The sequence below is a fragment of the Simochromis diagramma genome, unplaced genomic scaffold (genome assembly GCF_900408965.1).
Source record: "Simochromis diagramma unplaced genomic scaffold, fSimDia1.1 OVJJ01000026.1, whole genome shotgun sequence".
Classification (NCBI taxonomy): Eukaryota; Metazoa; Chordata; class Actinopteri; order Cichliformes; family Cichlidae; genus Simochromis; species Simochromis diagramma.
The window spans coordinates 4,818,915-4,837,378 of NW_024386985.1; the positions used below are offsets into that span (position 1 = coordinate 4,818,915).

Below are 18,464 nucleotides of genomic sequence, written 5' to 3' on the forward strand. Positions count from 1 at the left end.
GTTATTGAAAGGAGAGGTGATACGCTGTGGCGACCTCTAGAGAGGTTTGAAACCAAATTTTCCAAAAGTAAGAACAAAGAAATGAATCTGTGACTGTGAGACGAGCCGCAGTCATGATCAGGTATTTATTTGAAAAACAGAGTTTCAGCTTAAAGTCTTCCAGTGAGTGTTAATGTTGTTGTTTTTTTAATTCACCTTTATTTAATTTGCATAACAGAAGCTTTACAAAAGAGTTTCACGTTATCTGCACGTTCTGTGTTTGTACCTGAGACATTTGTCAAAATAAAACATGGTGTGACTCTTTTTCTTGTGTAGGCCTTGCACATTTGGCACCTCATGACTGTGCAATCAGTAAGATTAGCAAACAAACCAAAAGAAAGAGGAAGTGAAAGTCTGAACCGACCAGTCAGGAAGCATACTCTGAAACCAAACTGTCAGGTCACAACACAAAACTGTTAGATCGTAACCAGATATAATCACATCTGGATATAACATTTATTTATTTATTTATTTTGGGTAAAGAAAATGTTTAAATATAAGCTTCTCTATGAGGTTGTTTTGACTTCAATAGCAGGAATTAAAAAAGGCTTCAGTTCAGCATATAGTAAATGACAATCATACCCAAAGAGCACCGTTATGCCCAGAGTGTGTGCACCGAATGCTGCTACATTACGACAACTGCAGAAAACACACAAAACAAGTCAAACTAAATGCAAAATATCCTGAATGTGCTCTGTGTAAGTGCACTTTCACAATACAGTTTGATGTTGGCTCAGAAACAAAACACGCGTGAAAAAATTTAAATATTTAAGCGCCTTTCAACTCTGGGAAATCTACAGACTGTAAGTAAAAGATGGACACAACCGCAGCTAAACTAAAGTAAAAGTAGGTGTGACAAAAACATTTCAGTTACTGTGGTAAACACTGAAACTAGAATAAAAAAAAATACAATATTTTGTTCTTAAAAAAACAAAAATAAAATAAAACCTTTTTTAGTTTTAGTCTTGAGGAGCGTGAGGAGATACTGCTGCATGTGCTTGGTGAGGCTGGGACGTCCATGTGTTTTAATGCCTAATGTGAACTTCTTAAATCTGCACCTGAAAAACAGTCCTACAGACTAAAACTGATAAACGGATAAAAAATGAAACTAAAAACATGCAATAAAAACTAAACTGAGACGAGCAAACCCAGTCTGGAAACCACACTGATTAAAAAACAAAACATCAAAGTGAAATACAAATAAAAATCCATTAAAAATACAAATTGGTAGTAATGCTGAACCACGCTAACGACATCGACTGGTTCATGAGCTCCCGCTGTGAAGCCTCAAACTGAGTGTCAAACCATAACTGTTACATCTCCTGACATTTAGGTTTCAAAATCCAGTTTCTTTCTTTAGTTAGCTAGCTAGTTTTATGTCTAAAGATGTTCTAGTACTGATTTGTACAGATTTATATTTTTTAGGTTTTAAGGAGCACTGGTTTAAACTCTTAAACTGGTGATGGAGCCCTGTTTTCTTTGGAGTAAAAAGAGCTCAAGCAACAATGACAGATGAGCACAGCTGTGCACGCACTATATTACTCTGGCTGATGTGTTGAAATGATGTGTACCGAATTTATAATTATTCATAGTAAAGGTTGTGCAAAGGACGGGAAACAGGAAAATGGGAGGCCTCGGAGGCCAATATCTCGTCAGTCACAGTAAAGCACAGCCTCCTTCTTAGCTTTAACAGGGGTCACGGCTAACTTGAAAATACTGACTCAGACCGTTAACTCATCGCGTGCACAGATGTCACCGGTGACGGGAGGTTTACAGATGTTTCCTGTGGACGTTCAGCCACCCTATTCCTTGTTCACTACACTCTGACGACCTCTGACAGCTGTTGTGCTTGTTCTTTTCACCACACTTGATAAAAAAAAGTTTACATTGTATTTCATTTAGCCTTATTAAATTATATTTAGCTCTTAATTACAACAATTGACTTTTTACTTATTTCATATTCGCTGCGTTTCGGTTATATTTTCTTTCTCTGCACTGATCTGTGAACTTTTTACATATATTTTTCCATTGTTCCACCTTTTGAGATAATGACATCTCATTCCACCAGTGGAGTCTCCCCCTGCTGGTCATCAGAAAGAATGCAAGTTTAAGGCACTTGAGCTTCACTTCACCAGGAAATGGCGTCCATCTTTTAAATACAGTCTGTTGGGAAATCTAATGCATATGAAGTGTGAAAGGCCAGCAGTGGACTGCAGTAGTTTGGTTAGGCACAGGTTATTACAGTATTTTTCTCCACTGCATTTCCCTATCCACTTTCTTAATACTCCCTTTTTTGGCTCTGATAACTTTGCGGCTTCGTCACAGCATCCCAAACCCTTTGGCATAAGTGATGGCCTTGAGAAGTCTCTCTCTCAGCTTTTCCTTGGAGGAGTACTCAGGGAGCAGCAGTGCATTAAAGCAGGTGTGGGAGGTTGGTAGCCTGCAAGAAAAATGGCAGAAGTGGGGAAATCTGAAATCAGCATCCACAGAGAGCTTTGAGTTACGGATCGTTTTTTTAAGATATGCTGAGTGTTTCTTAAATCTGGCCAGGGCAGCACCTGTCTGTGTCAGAGCCGTTCTTCGCAATGATCATTTTTAATTTGCCGAGTCCGCCAACAGGCGCCCTGTCTGAGCCCGTCGTGAACTGAAGAAACAATTTCTTTTGGTCTTCCCCGAATGAGTGGACGACTTCCCAGAAATCTCTGCGGGTGGATAATTGAATAAAAACATTAAACTGATGAGAAAATGTGCATAAAGCTCAAGTACTTCCAAACATGTTTAGACTTTATCAGACTCACTTGATAACCTGACTGTCTTTGCTGTAGCCGCCGTCATATTCCGTCGTCTTTTCGAGCGCTTCAAAGTCCAGTTTCTGTGTAATGATCGAAGACTGTCATCAATGCAGCACCGAACACAATTAAGATATAAAAATATAAATGGGGACGCGCTCTCTCACCCTGCTTCCACAGATAAGCAGCTCTACTTCTTCTGGTCTAAACAAATATTTCAGCGGGGACTCATTTGTGACCATTAGGAAGCCTTTTTTGAAGGCTTTGAATTGTCTCTCCACACTCTTGTTCAGGATGTAATCAGCATACAGATCCACAAACTCCTAAAAAAGGAAGGAAGTTAAATATATCTGAAGCAGTTTTTCATCATTAACTTTTTATAATCTGTATTTTTAGAGAGCAGACTCTACAGATTGCTCTGTCAAAGAATGCCGGCCGTATTGCATAACATACTACTTCGTCTTCATCGTGTGTTCCTGTTTCTGTACTTGTGAAATATACATTTCAGTCAAAAGAGGAACAGCAGAAGTGTCAGTTAGGGCTCCCTTATTTGTGTAGCGACACATTTGGTCTAGAATCAGACTTCCATCTTAACATATTATATAGCCACAGAAATGTCTAATTTTTAGGTAAGCTTAAATAAAAATGATGCATGGTTTTAAAGGAACCAGAGATAAATTAAAAGAAGAGACCAAAAATCAGAACAAGATAATAAACCAGTGCCTCCCCTCTGACTGCCTCAGAATCAGCTGATTATCTTCTATAATAACTTTACTTATTACATAAATGTTAATAGAATATCTAATGAAGCAACGCACAATGGCTGTGAGGCTGGTCACTGACCTCCTGCTAACCCTGGTCACCAGGGAAAAGTGTGTATTCCTTGACTGGCTGCCAAGTGGTTGCTGGAAGTTGCTGAAAACCTTGTGATTGCTTTGATCGCTGGCAGGTTTGTCCATAAAATGCTGGTTTGTCTGAAAATTCACCTACTCGCCAAGCGGTAGTGAAAAGTTCGACACAGACGTTCATAACTTTTTGGGGTGTAAGGTGCAATATTTTCCATTTTAAATGAACTCAGAAGTCATATATTTTTAATCCAGTGGATTACGGTGTACCACTCAAAACACAAAATCTATTTGTTTGCACTAAAAGTTCTCCTACACGATCCAGAGTTTAACACCCATATTTGGGACACAGATACATCTTAGGCCATATATTATGACTATCGTATATTATGATGTCATCATATTGCCTAGCAATCACCTACCAATGGACCAAATGACTCATCCGTGGCCAATAATACACCAATGAAATCAAAATTATATACACAAAACTCTCTCATTATTCATGATAGAGGACATCCCCACCACGTTGACTAGCAACTAGAGATGGCACGATACCACTTTTTTATGTCCGATACCGATACCGATATCATAAATTTGGATATCTGCCGATACCGATATGAATCCGATATAGTGTTTTTTAATCAACAAAACTGTTTTTTTAAATATCTTGCTGCATTTTGTATAAGTTCATACTCAAGTTTAAAACAACAACTACACTAAAGCTATTCTGTTATACCTGTATGCAAAAAAAAAAAATATTTCATAGTTCAGCAATACTGATCAATCTAATAAACTTAAACCTACACCATCCTCCCTATTCTGGTATTTTAAAGAGTACTTAGTGTAAATATTAAGCAACCTAACTAATAGGGTTCCAACTCCTAGCAACAACAAAAATAAATAAATAAAAAATAGGGAACCACCCCTCACGCTCCACCTTATGATGCTTAATCGACGTAATCAACCTTAATTTGATGCAGTGTGAAAAAAAAATGCACAGAAATCAATTATTTTTCAAGAAATATTAAATAGATTCAACATCTTTCTTCAACAAAATTGCAGACTGCACAGATGGTACCTTCCCAAAGGAAAAAGTACTATAGCTTACTAGGGTATATATATTAGACTTAATAGTCACTATATACAGTAATTGACTTCTATTCATTTTACATCAAATTAAAACAGTGGATCAGTGGATCTCCAACTTCCTAACTGGCAGACCACAGGCAGTAAGGATGGGCGGACATGTCTCAGCCTCCACCACTCTCAGCACTGGAGCACCCCAGGGGTGTGTTCTGAGCCCCCTGCTGTACTCTTTGTACACATATGACTGTGTGGCCACTACCAGCTCCACCACCATCATCAAGTTTGCTGACGACACCGTCGTGGTGGGCCTGATCTCTGATAACAACGAGACGGCCTACCTGAAGGAGATTAGGAATCTGGAGAACTGGTGCCAGAGGAACAACCTCCTTCTAAACGTCAGTAAGACAAAGGAGCTGATAGTGGACTTCAGCACTAAGCAGGAGAGGAACTACCAGACCCCCGTCATCAACGAGTGCCCAGTGGAGAGAGTGGACAGCTTCAAATACCTCGGAGTTCACATCACGCAGGACCTGTCATGGTCCTGTCACATCAACACCGTGGTGAAAAAGGCCCGACAGCGTCTCTACCACCTCAGACGCTTGAGAGACTTCCAACTGCCCTCCAAGGTGCTCAGGAACTTTACTCGTGCACCATAGAGAGCATCCTGGCGGGAAACATCTTAACCTGGTTCGGGAACAGCACCATGCAGGACAGACGAGCTCTACAGAGGGTTGTGCGGTCAGCTGAGCGCACCATCCGCTCCGAGCTCCCTGACCTGCACTCAATCTACAGCAGGCGGTGCTGGACCAAGGCCAGGAAGATCGTGAAGGACCTCAGCCATCCCAACAACAGACTGTTCTCTCTGTTGAGGTCAGGAAAGCGATTCCGCTCCCTGAAGACCAACACAGAGAGACTGAGGAGGAGCTTCTTCCTGCAGGCGATACGGTCTCTCAATCACACCACCACACAGTACTGACCCACACATACAGTTCTTACACACACTGGACTTTCTGGACTTTGTTTTTGCACAACACTGGTCACTATATTCTTCATTTCCGGTTAATACTTGTACAGCTGCTGTTATTATTATTGTGTATATATTTATTTATATTTAGTCCTCATACATCTTAAATTCTATATTGTGTAGTTTGTTGTAGGTTATTTATTTTCAACTTAATTATAATTTTATCTTATTTACCCATTAAAGTTTACCCTTCATTCTATTTGTGTTTACAGTTTATTTCATTTTAACCTTAATTTATTTTGATTCTTCCTATTAAAGATACACTTTTAATTTTGCTTTTTAATTTTCATATTATTCCTATTATTCAGAGCTTTCCTTTGTTTCTGTAGTCACGAGCCCAAGCATTCATACATATCGTACGTGTTGACTGTGTACGTGAAAAAAATGTTTGAATTGAATTTGAAAAACTTGGGTGTCAATAATATTTTTAAAAGCTAGACATTTTAACTGAGCATAAGAAAGAAAAGTATGTCTTTGTGCCCCCTTTTCCCTGTTAATGCCCTATCGGCCCCCCTGGCTAAACTTTGCTAGATCCGCCCCTGCACAGTTACCAGCCGTCAGCTACGTAGAAAAAGATCCTCGAGTAGAAAGTAATATTAAATAAATTCTAACAACAGCTTATCAAGCTTAAACGTGCTGCTGTTGTTCAGCCGCTGGTTTCCTCTTTCTGGTGCAAAGTGGGCCAAAAACAAACAAGAGAGACGGACTCTCGACAGAAAAGCCGATCAGCTGATCATTAAGCAGTTTCATGATTGAAGTAGCAGCAAGAAGAGGCAGTCGCTCCATATATCGTTTGTTAAGCTTAACGCAGGAATGCTTTACAAACATTCAGAGATGGACTTACACACTTGCTTTACTTCTCTCGGGGATAACTTTGTCGGAGATGAAATGCCGGGTTGCTAGCGAAGCTCCACATGCTATCCAGACCACCGACAGGTCCTGCATGCCACAGCCGCTCTATCACGTGATGCATACTGCTCCGACGTGCTAACGTTCTGAGGTGAGTTACGGCGTGTTGCAAGTTTTGTGAGGTGCTTTTGTGATATTTAATGGATCGGATTACATTTTTTATTTTTCTCCGATATCCGATCCAGTAATTTAGGTCAGTATCGGACCGATACCGATACGTAATATCGGATCGGTCCATCTCTACTAGCAACCCCCTAACAACAGACTAAAATCACAGACCAAACAACACAGTAGCATGGGGATTTATTAGTAAACCAAAAAAGGACATATAAGGTGAATTAAGGAGCTGTGGCTGTAAAACGGTCCAGCTCACACCTCACCTGTCGGTTCTCCTTAGTAACGGGAATCTGGTCTCCTTGCTCCTTTAAGTCGTGTATTACTGGGTTTCCAAAGAGGTCAGTGTGTGATATCTGGAAGGTCATCATCATGTCTTCTTCCACATTTCCCATATATTCAAGTACTCCCTTCAGACTTTGATAGAGAACCTGGAGCACAAAAAAAAAAAAAGATAAGACTTTCTTTGCATGGGTGCCTCTGATTTGATTACAGGGATGTACAGGGTGGACCATTTATATGGATACACTGTAATAAAATGGGAATGGTTGGTGAGATTAAAATCCTGTTTGTGGCACATTAGTATATGTGAGGGGGCACCCATCTTGAGGAGTTTGCCCCCTCACATATACTAATGTGCCACAAACAGGACTTTAATATCACCAACCATTCCCATGTTATTACGGTGTATCCATATAAATGGCCCACCCTGTATAACATTTTAAAACTACTGTGAACTGTAGTGATTCACTGTGAATGAGCTTTAGAGGAAGTTACTATACTGGATGTGAGTCTGATAGGTCCAAGTAGGTCCCTTTCTTTCCCATGAGCTTCCTGTAGACAACCATTGGAAAGTGGACGTCCAGGATGCAGTTGTTGTAAATCGCGAGACCGAGGACGATTCCAATAAGAGTGTACTGCGCTTCAGTCTCCAGAGAAGATGAATTAAACCAGAAAAGTTTGGTGTCGTTCTCGTAGGTGAACATTCCTGTTCGGAACATCAGGCACACAGGAAAATGGACATGGAAAAATTAAATGCATGAAGCAGCTCTGTGTAAATGACAGTTCAGAGTAATCCTTATTAAACTTAAATACTTAAATGTTTTATAGGTCAGTTTTCTTTTGATTGGCTGCCCCTTGTAAACTGAAGGTCTGAACAGCAGGTGGGTGGGGTTACTGTGCCTGGGCTTGAAGAAAAATCCTCTGAAAGTTGTACAGGGATTAGACTGGAGATGTCCAAAGAAACCTTTGAAAGATCTTTAGAAAGCCCGGAGAAGTGTTGCTCTTTAAAGACCACTTTAAACGATCTAGCTTCTTGGATTCAAGACTTTTGAACTGTACGGCATTATTTTATTACGTTTCTAGTTCTCATGCTAAGATGATCGTATCATGACTTCAGCTTGCTGCATAATTAATAAAACATGACACTCATCTCAATCCCCCTGTTCGCCTGTCAAATAAATGTGTTCTTTTGTTCGGATACAAAACAACATTTACAAAATGTCCACAGTCCACTTGAGCTTAAAATTCTCACCTATGTCAGGATTGAAGATTTCTTCAAGAACCAACTGAAAGAACTCCTTTGAAACACCTCCCTCATCTACACCTTGCTCACCCTCAAACTCAACATAGAGCTGTTTCTTCAAGTCGGACGGGTTCTCCATGGAGATCATCTCCAGCTGCAACACAGAGGAGGTTTCACTTTTCAAACTGAATAACACTGATTTCGACATCCTCCAATTACCCTAAGGCAGCGCAACTCACTCTGACGAGAGCGTCGTCGATGATGTGGTCTCTGCGCACTTTGAGCTTGAGGTAGGGGTTGGGCTGCTGCCCCTGGACCATGCTGAAAAGAGCCGTGAGGCGTCGCTCGCTGTACATTCGGATCCTGTTGTCGTAGTACAGCCCTTGGTTCTTGGTGATGACACTGAGGATGAAAGGGCAGGTCTGGAAAGAAAACTTTGTTTCTGCATTGACCTTGAAGAAAGTGAAGTCCTTGTCCATCTCGATGACATCGTTAAGCGATTCGTTAATAAAATCCTCGAAGGGGATGAGAGGCTTTATGCTGTCCATCGGTCGGACGCCCAGTTCTTTCTCCAGGGGATTTATGCGGGGGCCTTTCTTATAGAGCCTTTCCTCGCCAAGCAGCTCGTGCAGCGTCAGCTCGTCTGAGTCAGAGTCTTCCTCGTCCTCCTCGTTGTGCTCTACGTCCACGTCACCTCCCAGAATGCTTGCAAAGAAGACGACCTGTAAACACTGCGTCGCAGCCACCACAGTCTCGTCGTCGTTTACCAGATTTTCGCCGTCGTATTCGTTGCTAACAACTGTAAACGTAATGAGCTGCTGGAAGGTCTCCATCATACGGCGGATGTGCGGGAGATCGTACTTTGACCAGAGCTTCGTCAGCCTGGCAAGCGCGGTCACTGGAAGTTTGCTCATTGCTTTGCAGAACTGTGGTAACGCCACTTCGAGGTACTCTGGGCTGTGAAGGTTACTATTCTCCATGACGATAATGAAGATGTTCAGGTAATCTGGGTTTGTTTCGTATACGTCAAGATATTCCAGGTCAAGTTCAACATTTGGAGTGAGGTAAATGAGAGCATTCACCAGGGCCACCTGCAGCTGGTCGATAGACAGAAGTCTGTCGTAGACTCTCCTCACAGCGCCAATGTCCACTGTAACCTCACAGGCATCAAACACTTCATTCAAAGCCTCACCTGGCAAAGAGGCTGCAGAAGAAGCACCTGTCTTCTCTGAGCTTCTCTCACTCTGTTTCTCATCTTTCTTCATATCTGCCGGTTTACAAGACTCAAGGTTGTCGGTAGAATTGGATTCATCTTTCCTGAAACTCTTCATCAGGGCTTCTGCATTGGAGAAGACCCTGCCGATGACTCGGACGAGAGCAGAATAATCCCCTTCTTCTTCACAGAAACTCAAGATCGTACAGACTGTGTTCTCTGTGAGGTGATGAACCTCTGCAACAGAACAAACTAATTTAGGGACTGGTTCAAAGTTAGAATCTGCAAGAGTCCAGAGCTAGCCATACAGTACCTGAGAAGTCCTCCTTGGTGAAACCGGGGTCTTTATCGCTCATCTCACTGCCCTCCTGAGTTCTTCCGTCAGCACTGGCCGTGATGGAGGGGTGATAATCACAGAGTTTGGCATTAATCTTAAACAGCTCGAGCGCTTTGGCAGCTGCTGAATTGTTATCCAAAGGTTGAAAATCACAACATGATGCGCAAAACTCATTCGAGCAGTTGCCATTTCCACAGCCTTCAGTTAACTGCCGAAAGTAGCGCTCAATTAGAAGCTTTGCAGTCGCTCTGTTCCTGCGTAGGACATTCAGACAGAAGTCAGACTGATGGTAACAAAACCTTCTAGGGTTAAAAAAAACAACAACAACTAAAACACAAACAATGAACTTTGGTTCTGTATAAACTGAGTTACAGGCCCTTCAAGTAAATAGGAGTGGGTGAAACTTTGGCAGGTATTAATGATTTTTTTCCAACACTTTTGAGAGTTCATAAAGTGCAGGAGATAACCACGTCAAGTATTCAGAGCAGAAAACTCATTTTAGCTCTGTTTTTTATTGTTTAGACTGATTGCTCTGAAGCATCAGTATGATTTGCTCTTTCATAGTCTGAATAAACTGCAGCACTTTTATGTCTGTGATGTCGAGGAACAGAAATAAGAACAGATTCGTTTTCTGATCAATTCCTATCTCATTTACTGGAGAAAACTTTGAAAAGTAATTGATATTATCATCACTTTCTAGGGTTAGAAAAATAAAAATTAACTTTTTTTTCCTGTACAAACTATATTAACCACAAGCTGTATATAAAAGATGGACACAGACAACATGGGGTCACACATCCTGTTGCGAAGCCATAGGCTGAGTGCCTTCCACATGATGGATCTAAAAATGAGGGACACTGGTGGCTCACAGGCAAATGACTTATCCATGGCATAGTAAATCATACCCTGCTTTGCTCTGCTTTTTCAATCTAATGGGACAATAATTTAGAAAAAGAGCATCATGTTTTATTCAAGATGACTTAAACTAGTGACTGAACCCAAAAACTCTTCAGGAAAGTGTTTACTGAGCTCGGTTCAGTGAGCAGTGAGCTCATTTTCTCATAGAAGTCACTGCCTCCTACTAGACATTAAAAAGATGTCAGGTTTAAGGCACTAAGTGTTGTTTATACTTTTCAGATCTGCAAACCATGTTCATCTTTTAGATCCAGTTTATGTATTTAACAGTCAATTTATACATGTTCTTGTTGTGAGAGGCTAAAATATTATCATCTATGAACAGTAAAGAGGGAGTGCAACTGTGACCAAAAACATCAGTCTAATGAATCATATTAGGTTAGTGTATTAGCTTAGCTTGTGCCAGCTGAGGTCCAGATTATAGTCGGTCTTACATTCGGCTGGATTCAGATTCCCCTCTGCAGGCCCGGTGAACAATGCTCTGAAAGTAGAGTTTAAAAGCACTGTGAGATCTTATTTGCAGGTAAAAGCCTTTAAATAAAAGCTTAAAGTCTTAACAACTTAAAGCAACAACAAAAAATAAATAAATACCATAGTTATTTATTATTATTTCTGCTCGCTTTATGGTTTTAACTCATGGTTTTATTTGTTTTAGTTTGTCATTATCAATATAATGTGCTGGAGCCTCTACTTTACTCCACTGTTGTGTTTCTAGCTGGAATAAAATCTTTTATATAAATAAAGTTTTGCTCTTTTAAAGCAACACAATCTAAGGCAAGATCTACAGATCTAAGGCAACTGATAATGCACAAGTTAGCAGGTTTATCAAGCTCAAATAAAGGCTTCATCATCATCATTAGCGCCCATCCATTTAGCCCAGCCATCAATGTTCAGTCTTGCAGCTGCAACCCTGGTGATGTAAATGATTTTGAAAGTATTCTATTCTATTATTCTATATTAAAGGTGCAGTGTGTAAAATCTCACCACTCGATGTCAGAGTTTTGCAGTTTTTCTGAGCATGGCATGATCTGACCATGGTATGAACTCGCTGGGAAAATTGTGGCATTGTGTTAACACATGCCTAAATGCGTCAGAGCAGCAAACTGCCAAACATGGTGCTCACGTTTACTGATCATCAATTAATCAGTGCATTTGATTAGCAACTCTTGGCTTCTACTGCTCCTCTTAATTCATATGGAAACAGGCCAACAGAGCCCCGTGAAAACTTTCTTTTTCACATGACCATACTTCTAAGAGTATAAGATTCTTTCCTTTGTATATGAATATAAATATAATGTATACTCTTCTTCTTCCTCCTTCGGTTGGACCTTTAAAAAGTCACCACAGCTATACACGACAGCAGGTGTCACTAAACCTTCTTTTTCACTTCTGCTTCTATTCTTTTGCCACAAATCACCTCTGAAACCTTGGGTGGTTGACCCCAGTTATTTAAACTCATCTATCTTCTAAATCTCTACTCCTTTCCACCTGTCTCCCTCTCATTCACATACATATTCTTATTTCAACTGGCTTTTTTCCCTCTTCTCTCGTGAGCATACCTCCACCTGCTCCCTACGCTTACCATGGATCACAATGTCATCTGCAAACATCACAGTCCACAGAGATGCCTGCTTGCATCATCTGTCAGCCTGTCCATCAAGGACAAGGTTCCTTGAACTAAAAACATTCAAATATAACAGAAACTATTTTTTTGTACAAGTGGCTGGTTGATGAAATTTTCTTCTTCCTGCACCTTTTTCATTCACCTTCATGTAAGTGTGGATGTTGCTATGATTATATACATGCAAACTCAAAGTTTTTCTTAGTTAGTTCAGTTGCTTTGTTTTATTTAATTTTTTGCATTAAACTCAATCCTTTATGGGGTTTTAATATTTTTTATATATATATATATATATATATATATATATATATATATATATATATATATATATATATTTGTATACACACATATATCTATATATACACATGTATATATAGATTTATGTGTATATACAAATATATACACACATATGTGTATATATATGTGTGTGTGTGTGTGTGTGTGTGTGTGTGTGTGTGTGTGTGTGTATATATGTATATATTTGTGTATATACATATATGTGTGTATATACACATATACATACATACACATACACACACGTATATACATACATACATACATCTATATATATCTATATCTAAATATATATATACATACACACATACACTATTGATCTACTTATACACTTGTCTATTTTCCTCAATTAATTTAATATATTTAAGCTCTGTAATGTCTAATGTTTTGGTTGCTGTATGACAGGAAGTATACAACTTATAAATATATAAATAACATTGCACAACATAAAAAAATAAATAATATTTTCTAAATTATCAGCGTTACTGGTAATTAGTCTGTGACTCTGCTTTCAAACAGCTGTCAGCGTTTCAGTTTAACAGACTCTAAATCGCTTCGTTTCAGAGTAAAAAACGTGCTGTGAGCGGTGAATCGAGTGTCGTGTCCTGTCTCAGCACCGACCTGTGATTTGAAGTCCTGTCTGTCAGTGACAGTGCAAAAAAAAAAATCTCTTCAGTCACTCGGACCGCGGTCACACTCACGTCACAAAATAATAGACTTTACAGGGATATTAATGCTTGTTAATAAGGCCGATGGAAGCTGACAACACGCAGAGCTCCAAATGATTTTAGTTTGTTGAGTCACAGCGAATTTATTTCCTCTAACAGCCTGTAAACAACGGCGCCATATACGCTCTTCTTCTCCGCCTGGTTTCCTCCAGACAGCGCAGGCGCAATGCTGCCCCCTACTGTTCACCGTGCTGCTAAACTCTTTAATTTAACTGGCTGCAGCTACAGCCACATCATCCAGGATCAGCAAGCAGAGTGAAAACAGCAGAAACAAGTTTCCTGTGGGTAAAAGATTCACTAATTCAATTATTTAATATGTAAAGAATATTCCTCAGTCATTAAGGATAATCATAAAAACACAATAATAATAATAATAATAATAATAGTGATGATACTACTACTACTTTTAATAATAATGATGATATTACCACTACTACTACTACTACTACTAATAATAATAATACAATGTTCTCTCCCCTTCTTTTTCTTCTTCCTTAACATTCACGTATCTGATATCAGTGTCTGTTTGATGAAGAACATTCAAGGAAGCTCACCATATATAGGAAAAGATGTCAAGATTTAAAATTTACTGGGAAAAAAAAAGGAAAATTAGGTGTGGATTGGTCCTCCACAATGGGTCACTTTAGTCAGAAAATTCTGGTAAATAATCAGAAGTTGTCTGCTTGTGAGGTAAAATATGACATTTCTCATGGATTTGAATGGGTTGAATTCAAATATGACAGTTAAAATTGGTGATTAACTACAGTTTCCATGATATTTACTTAAGGCTGCTTAATATGATGATATTTCGCCTTTCTGTGCAAGGTCCTGTGTCTCACTACAGCTGAGGTGAGAAAAACTCTACGCAGAGTCAACCCACGTAAAGCTGCTGGACCAGACAACATCCCAGGCAGAGTGCTCAGAGAATGTGCTGATCAGCTGGCAGATGTTCTCACCGACATCTTCAACATCTCTCTGGGCAGTGCTGTCGTTCCCACGTGCTTCAAGGCCACCACCATCGTCCCCGTGCCCAAGAAGTCTTCTGTGTCCTGTCTCAACGACTACCGTCCTGTTGCACTTACACCCACCATCACGAAGTGCTTCGAGCGGCTCGTCATGAGACACATCAAGACCCTGCTGCCCCCCTCACTGGACCCACTGCAATTTGCATACCGCCATAACCGCTCAACGGATGACGCCATCTCCACTGCACTCCATCTTGCCCTGACACACTTGGACAAGAAGGACTCACACGTCCGAATGCTGTACATAGATTTCAGCTCAGCATTCAACACGATCATCCCCCAACAACTGATCGGAAAGCTGAGCCTGCTGGGCCTGAACACCTCCCTCTGCAACTGGATCCTGGACTTTCTGACCGGAAGGCCTCAGTCAGTACGGATCGGGAACTGCACCTCCAGCACCACCACACTGAGCACTGGGGCCCCACAAGGCTGTGTGCTCAGTCCTCTGCTGTTCACACTCATGACTGTGTAGCAACACACAATTCAAATCACATCATTAAGTTCGCTGATGACACGACCGTGGTGGGTCTCATTAGCAAGAACGACGAGTCAGCGTACAGAGAGGAAGTGCAGAGGCTAACGGACTGGTGTAAAGACAACAACCTGTCTCTGAATGTTGACAAGACAAAAGAGATGGTTGTTGACTTTAGGAGGACACGAGGCGACCACTCACCGCTGAGCATCAACGGCTCCTCTGTGGAGATCGTCGACAGCACCAAATTCCTGGGCGTCCACCTGGAGAAGGACCTCGGCTGGTCCCTCAACACCAGCTCCCTGCACAAGAAAGCCCAACAGCGTCTCTTCTTTCTGAGAAGACTGAGAAAGGCCCGGCTTCCACCACCGATCCTGACCACCTTCTATAGAGGAACTATCGAGAGCATCCTGAGCGGCTGCATCACTGTCTGGTTTGGGAACTGTGCCATATCGGACCGCAAGACCCTACAGCGGATAGTGGGAACAGCAGAGAAGATCATCGGGGTCTCTCTCCCCTCTATTGAGGACATCTACACCACACGCTGCATTCGCAAAGCCACCAGCATTGTGGCTGATCGGACACACCCCTCTCACACACTCTTCACACTCCTGCCATCTGGAAAAAGGTACCGAAGCATTCGGGCACACACATCCAGACTGTGCAACAGCTTTTTTCCACAAGCCATCCGTCTCCTCAGCATACATTGGGCTGACTTTAAGGTGTCTATTCTGTAGGTTTTTTTGGTCTGCAACCTTGCAGTCCATTCCTTGTGATTGTCTTCTTTGAGACTTCAATTCCAGACTTGGCTAAATCACTTGTTAGTGACCTGGCTGTTGATTCTTCAGACACATCTTTCATTGGTTTCTTTTCAGTCTTTGAAATCTTTTCTTTTCCCACCTCTTACAGGCTTGTTCTTTACTGTGTGACTCACAAAACCTCGCTGAAGTTTTTATACTGTGAGTAAGTTTTTATTTGATTTTGAAAGCTTTGAGCATTAAAAAGTTAAATAATATAATTACATGGCAGTGGTTTGCTTTTTGGGTCGTTTTTGGAGGAGAAATAATTCTGTTATGGTGCACAAAAAGAAATAAATGCGTGATCACATCACATCACGCAGGACCTGTCATGGTCCTGTCACATCAACACCGTGGTGAAAAAGGCCCGACAGCGTCTCTACCACCTCAGACGCTTGAGAGACTTCCAACTGCCCTCCAAGGTGCTCAGGAACTTTTACTCGTGCACCATAGAGAGCATCCTGACGGGAAACATCTTAACCTGGTTCGGGAACAGCACCATGCAGGACAGACGAGCTCTACAGAGGGTTGTGCGGTCAGCTGAGCGCACCATCCGCTCCGAGCTCCCTGACCTGCACTCAATCTACAGCAGGCGGTGCTGGACCAAGGCCAGGAAGATCGTGAAGGACCTCAGCCATCCCAACAACAGACTGTTCTCTCTGTTGAGGTCAGGAAAGCGATTCCGCTCCCTGAAGACCAACACAGAGAGACTGAGGAGGAGCTTCTTCCCGCAGGCGATACGGTCTCTCAATCACACCACCACACAGTACTGACCCACACATACAGTTCTTACACACACTGGACATTCTGGACATTGTTTTCACTTCATTACTTAAATCATGCTGCTGTTATTGTGTATATGCTGCTGTTATTGTGTATATATTTATTTATATTTCTTCATACATTCTTATATAGTTCTATATTGTGTATTTTGTTGTACAGTTATTTTATTTTCAACTTTAATTTATATATTTTATCTTATTCTCCCAGTTAAATTTACCCTTCATTCTAATTTGTGTTGTACAGTTATTTCATTTTTAACCTTAATTTATATTTTATTCCTTCCTAGTTAAATTTACCCTTTTTAATTTTTCATATTTATTTCCTGTCTTATTCATAGCCTTTTCCTTTTTTGTTTTCTTTAGGTCACGAGCAGTTGTCCAAGCATTTCACTACATATCGTACTGTGTATGACTGTGTACGTGACAAATAAAATTTGAATTTGAATTTGAATTTAATTTATGCTTTCTAAAGAAAACCGGTGTTTTTAGAAATTCTATGTTGAAAATCCCTCACTCGAGTATAATCATGGGAATGATTTTACTCGACTGAAGAGACGGAACAGAATATATAGCACGAGTCTGAATACTCTCAGAGCTGATGTGGGCCAGCACACACTGCCATCTCGTTCATAACCTCTATATCATATTCAGCCACCATAAATCAAAGCTGACACGCAGAGCAGGTACAGTCAAAACCGCCTTGTAAATTATGCATTATCTAATCCATGTGCATTGCTCTCATGGTGCAGAGGAGATGTTTGTTATTCTGTCAGTGTTCAAACCTGATATACAGTTTTCTTTGTGTGACATTTGGTTTGTGTGCCTATCAATCCCCTGTGTCACACTGCACAGCAAGAGGCCTTCATCTCCTAAAAGTGGAGGTCAGAATACAGCAAATATTAGCTCGGCAGGAGAGACGTAACAGAATTACATTCCTACATTCATCAGCCTTCCACCTACATTTCAAATTACATCTGTGCTAAAATGAGCTCTGAGTGATTACACTCCAAATAAACATGCCGTCTAGGACACTTAAAACAGCAGATCGTTCCATGCTTGTGTCTTTCTTTGCACCAGGGTCTTTTCTAGGACTGTACATCATGGCCGCAGTAACCCGCATGAACACTGGGAGTCACTGTGAGCACACAAAGCACCTCATAGACACCAGTGCGTTTCCAGGTTATACTTCTTCATTTCAATCACCAAAACTGGAGCTCTTTAGATGAGTGTTAGCCGATGGCACACAGCAAAGCCGTATTATTACTCAGATAACTACATTTAAAAAAACAGGTAGAGGTCCTCTTCAATGAGTCAAAGCAGTGGAGATGAGGCACCAGTATACCTGTCAATCAAGGTGACCACACCTCTAACTCCAGTATGGATATGGGTTAGTTATAATGGGGGAAATGTGTTTGCTGTAGACATGTATATTTCTGCTCTTCCAAAAATAAAAATCTTAATGCTGAAGCTTTAAAGTTTTGGGACTTTATGTCTTTAAGCTAAATCAGAAGAACTGCTTTAAAATACCCAACCAGACCTACTTTCAAACAGGTCGCATGTGTGCAGGAAACTTCTTATTATGGCCCCTCATGATTTCTGTCTCTCTCTTTGAAACTATGTTTGGATTTGAATGAACTCTCTCCGTCTAAAGAAACTGTTGTATTATGCAAAAGCTGAGGAGTATGCAGTATGGAGAAGTACTTTGACTGCAGTGGCAGGTCCCATAACCAGGAAATGATGGGTGTGGTCAAATAGTGAGTTTTGTTTTGGACGGTTCAGCGACCCAGAAGTAGCCATAATCAGAGCTGTTTGAACTCTCAAGATATGCAGGAAAGACGATTTACAGCCTTCTTTATTTCCTGCTTTAGCAGAGTAGACACTGGAGCATCCTTTATGAAAGAGGCGATAATACTGTCCCGCAACACATAGATTCAAACCCTCAGTGAGAG

The 18,464-nt window shown here is 40.8% G+C and overlaps 1 protein-coding gene across 1 annotated transcript; it reads right to left on the reverse strand.

Annotated features, from left to right (window-relative positions):
* Positions 1 to 106: 106 nt before the first annotated feature.
* On the reverse strand, positions 107 to 13,612 carry ube3a (ubiquitin protein ligase E3A). The gene is made up of 11 exons (XM_040039839.1): positions 13,333 to 13,612; positions 11,231 to 11,277; positions 9,858 to 10,135; positions 8,571 to 9,781; positions 8,341 to 8,485; positions 7,589 to 7,794; positions 7,073 to 7,237; positions 2,996 to 3,151; positions 2,838 to 2,911; positions 2,598 to 2,741; positions 107 to 2,479 (listed from the first exon to the last, which is right to left on the reverse strand). Coding segments are annotated over exons 2-11 (2,502 nt in total). The 5' UTR covers positions 11,233 to 11,277; positions 13,333 to 13,612; the 3' UTR covers positions 107 to 2,358.
* Between the last annotated feature and the right edge of the window lie 4,852 nt (positions 13,613 to 18,464).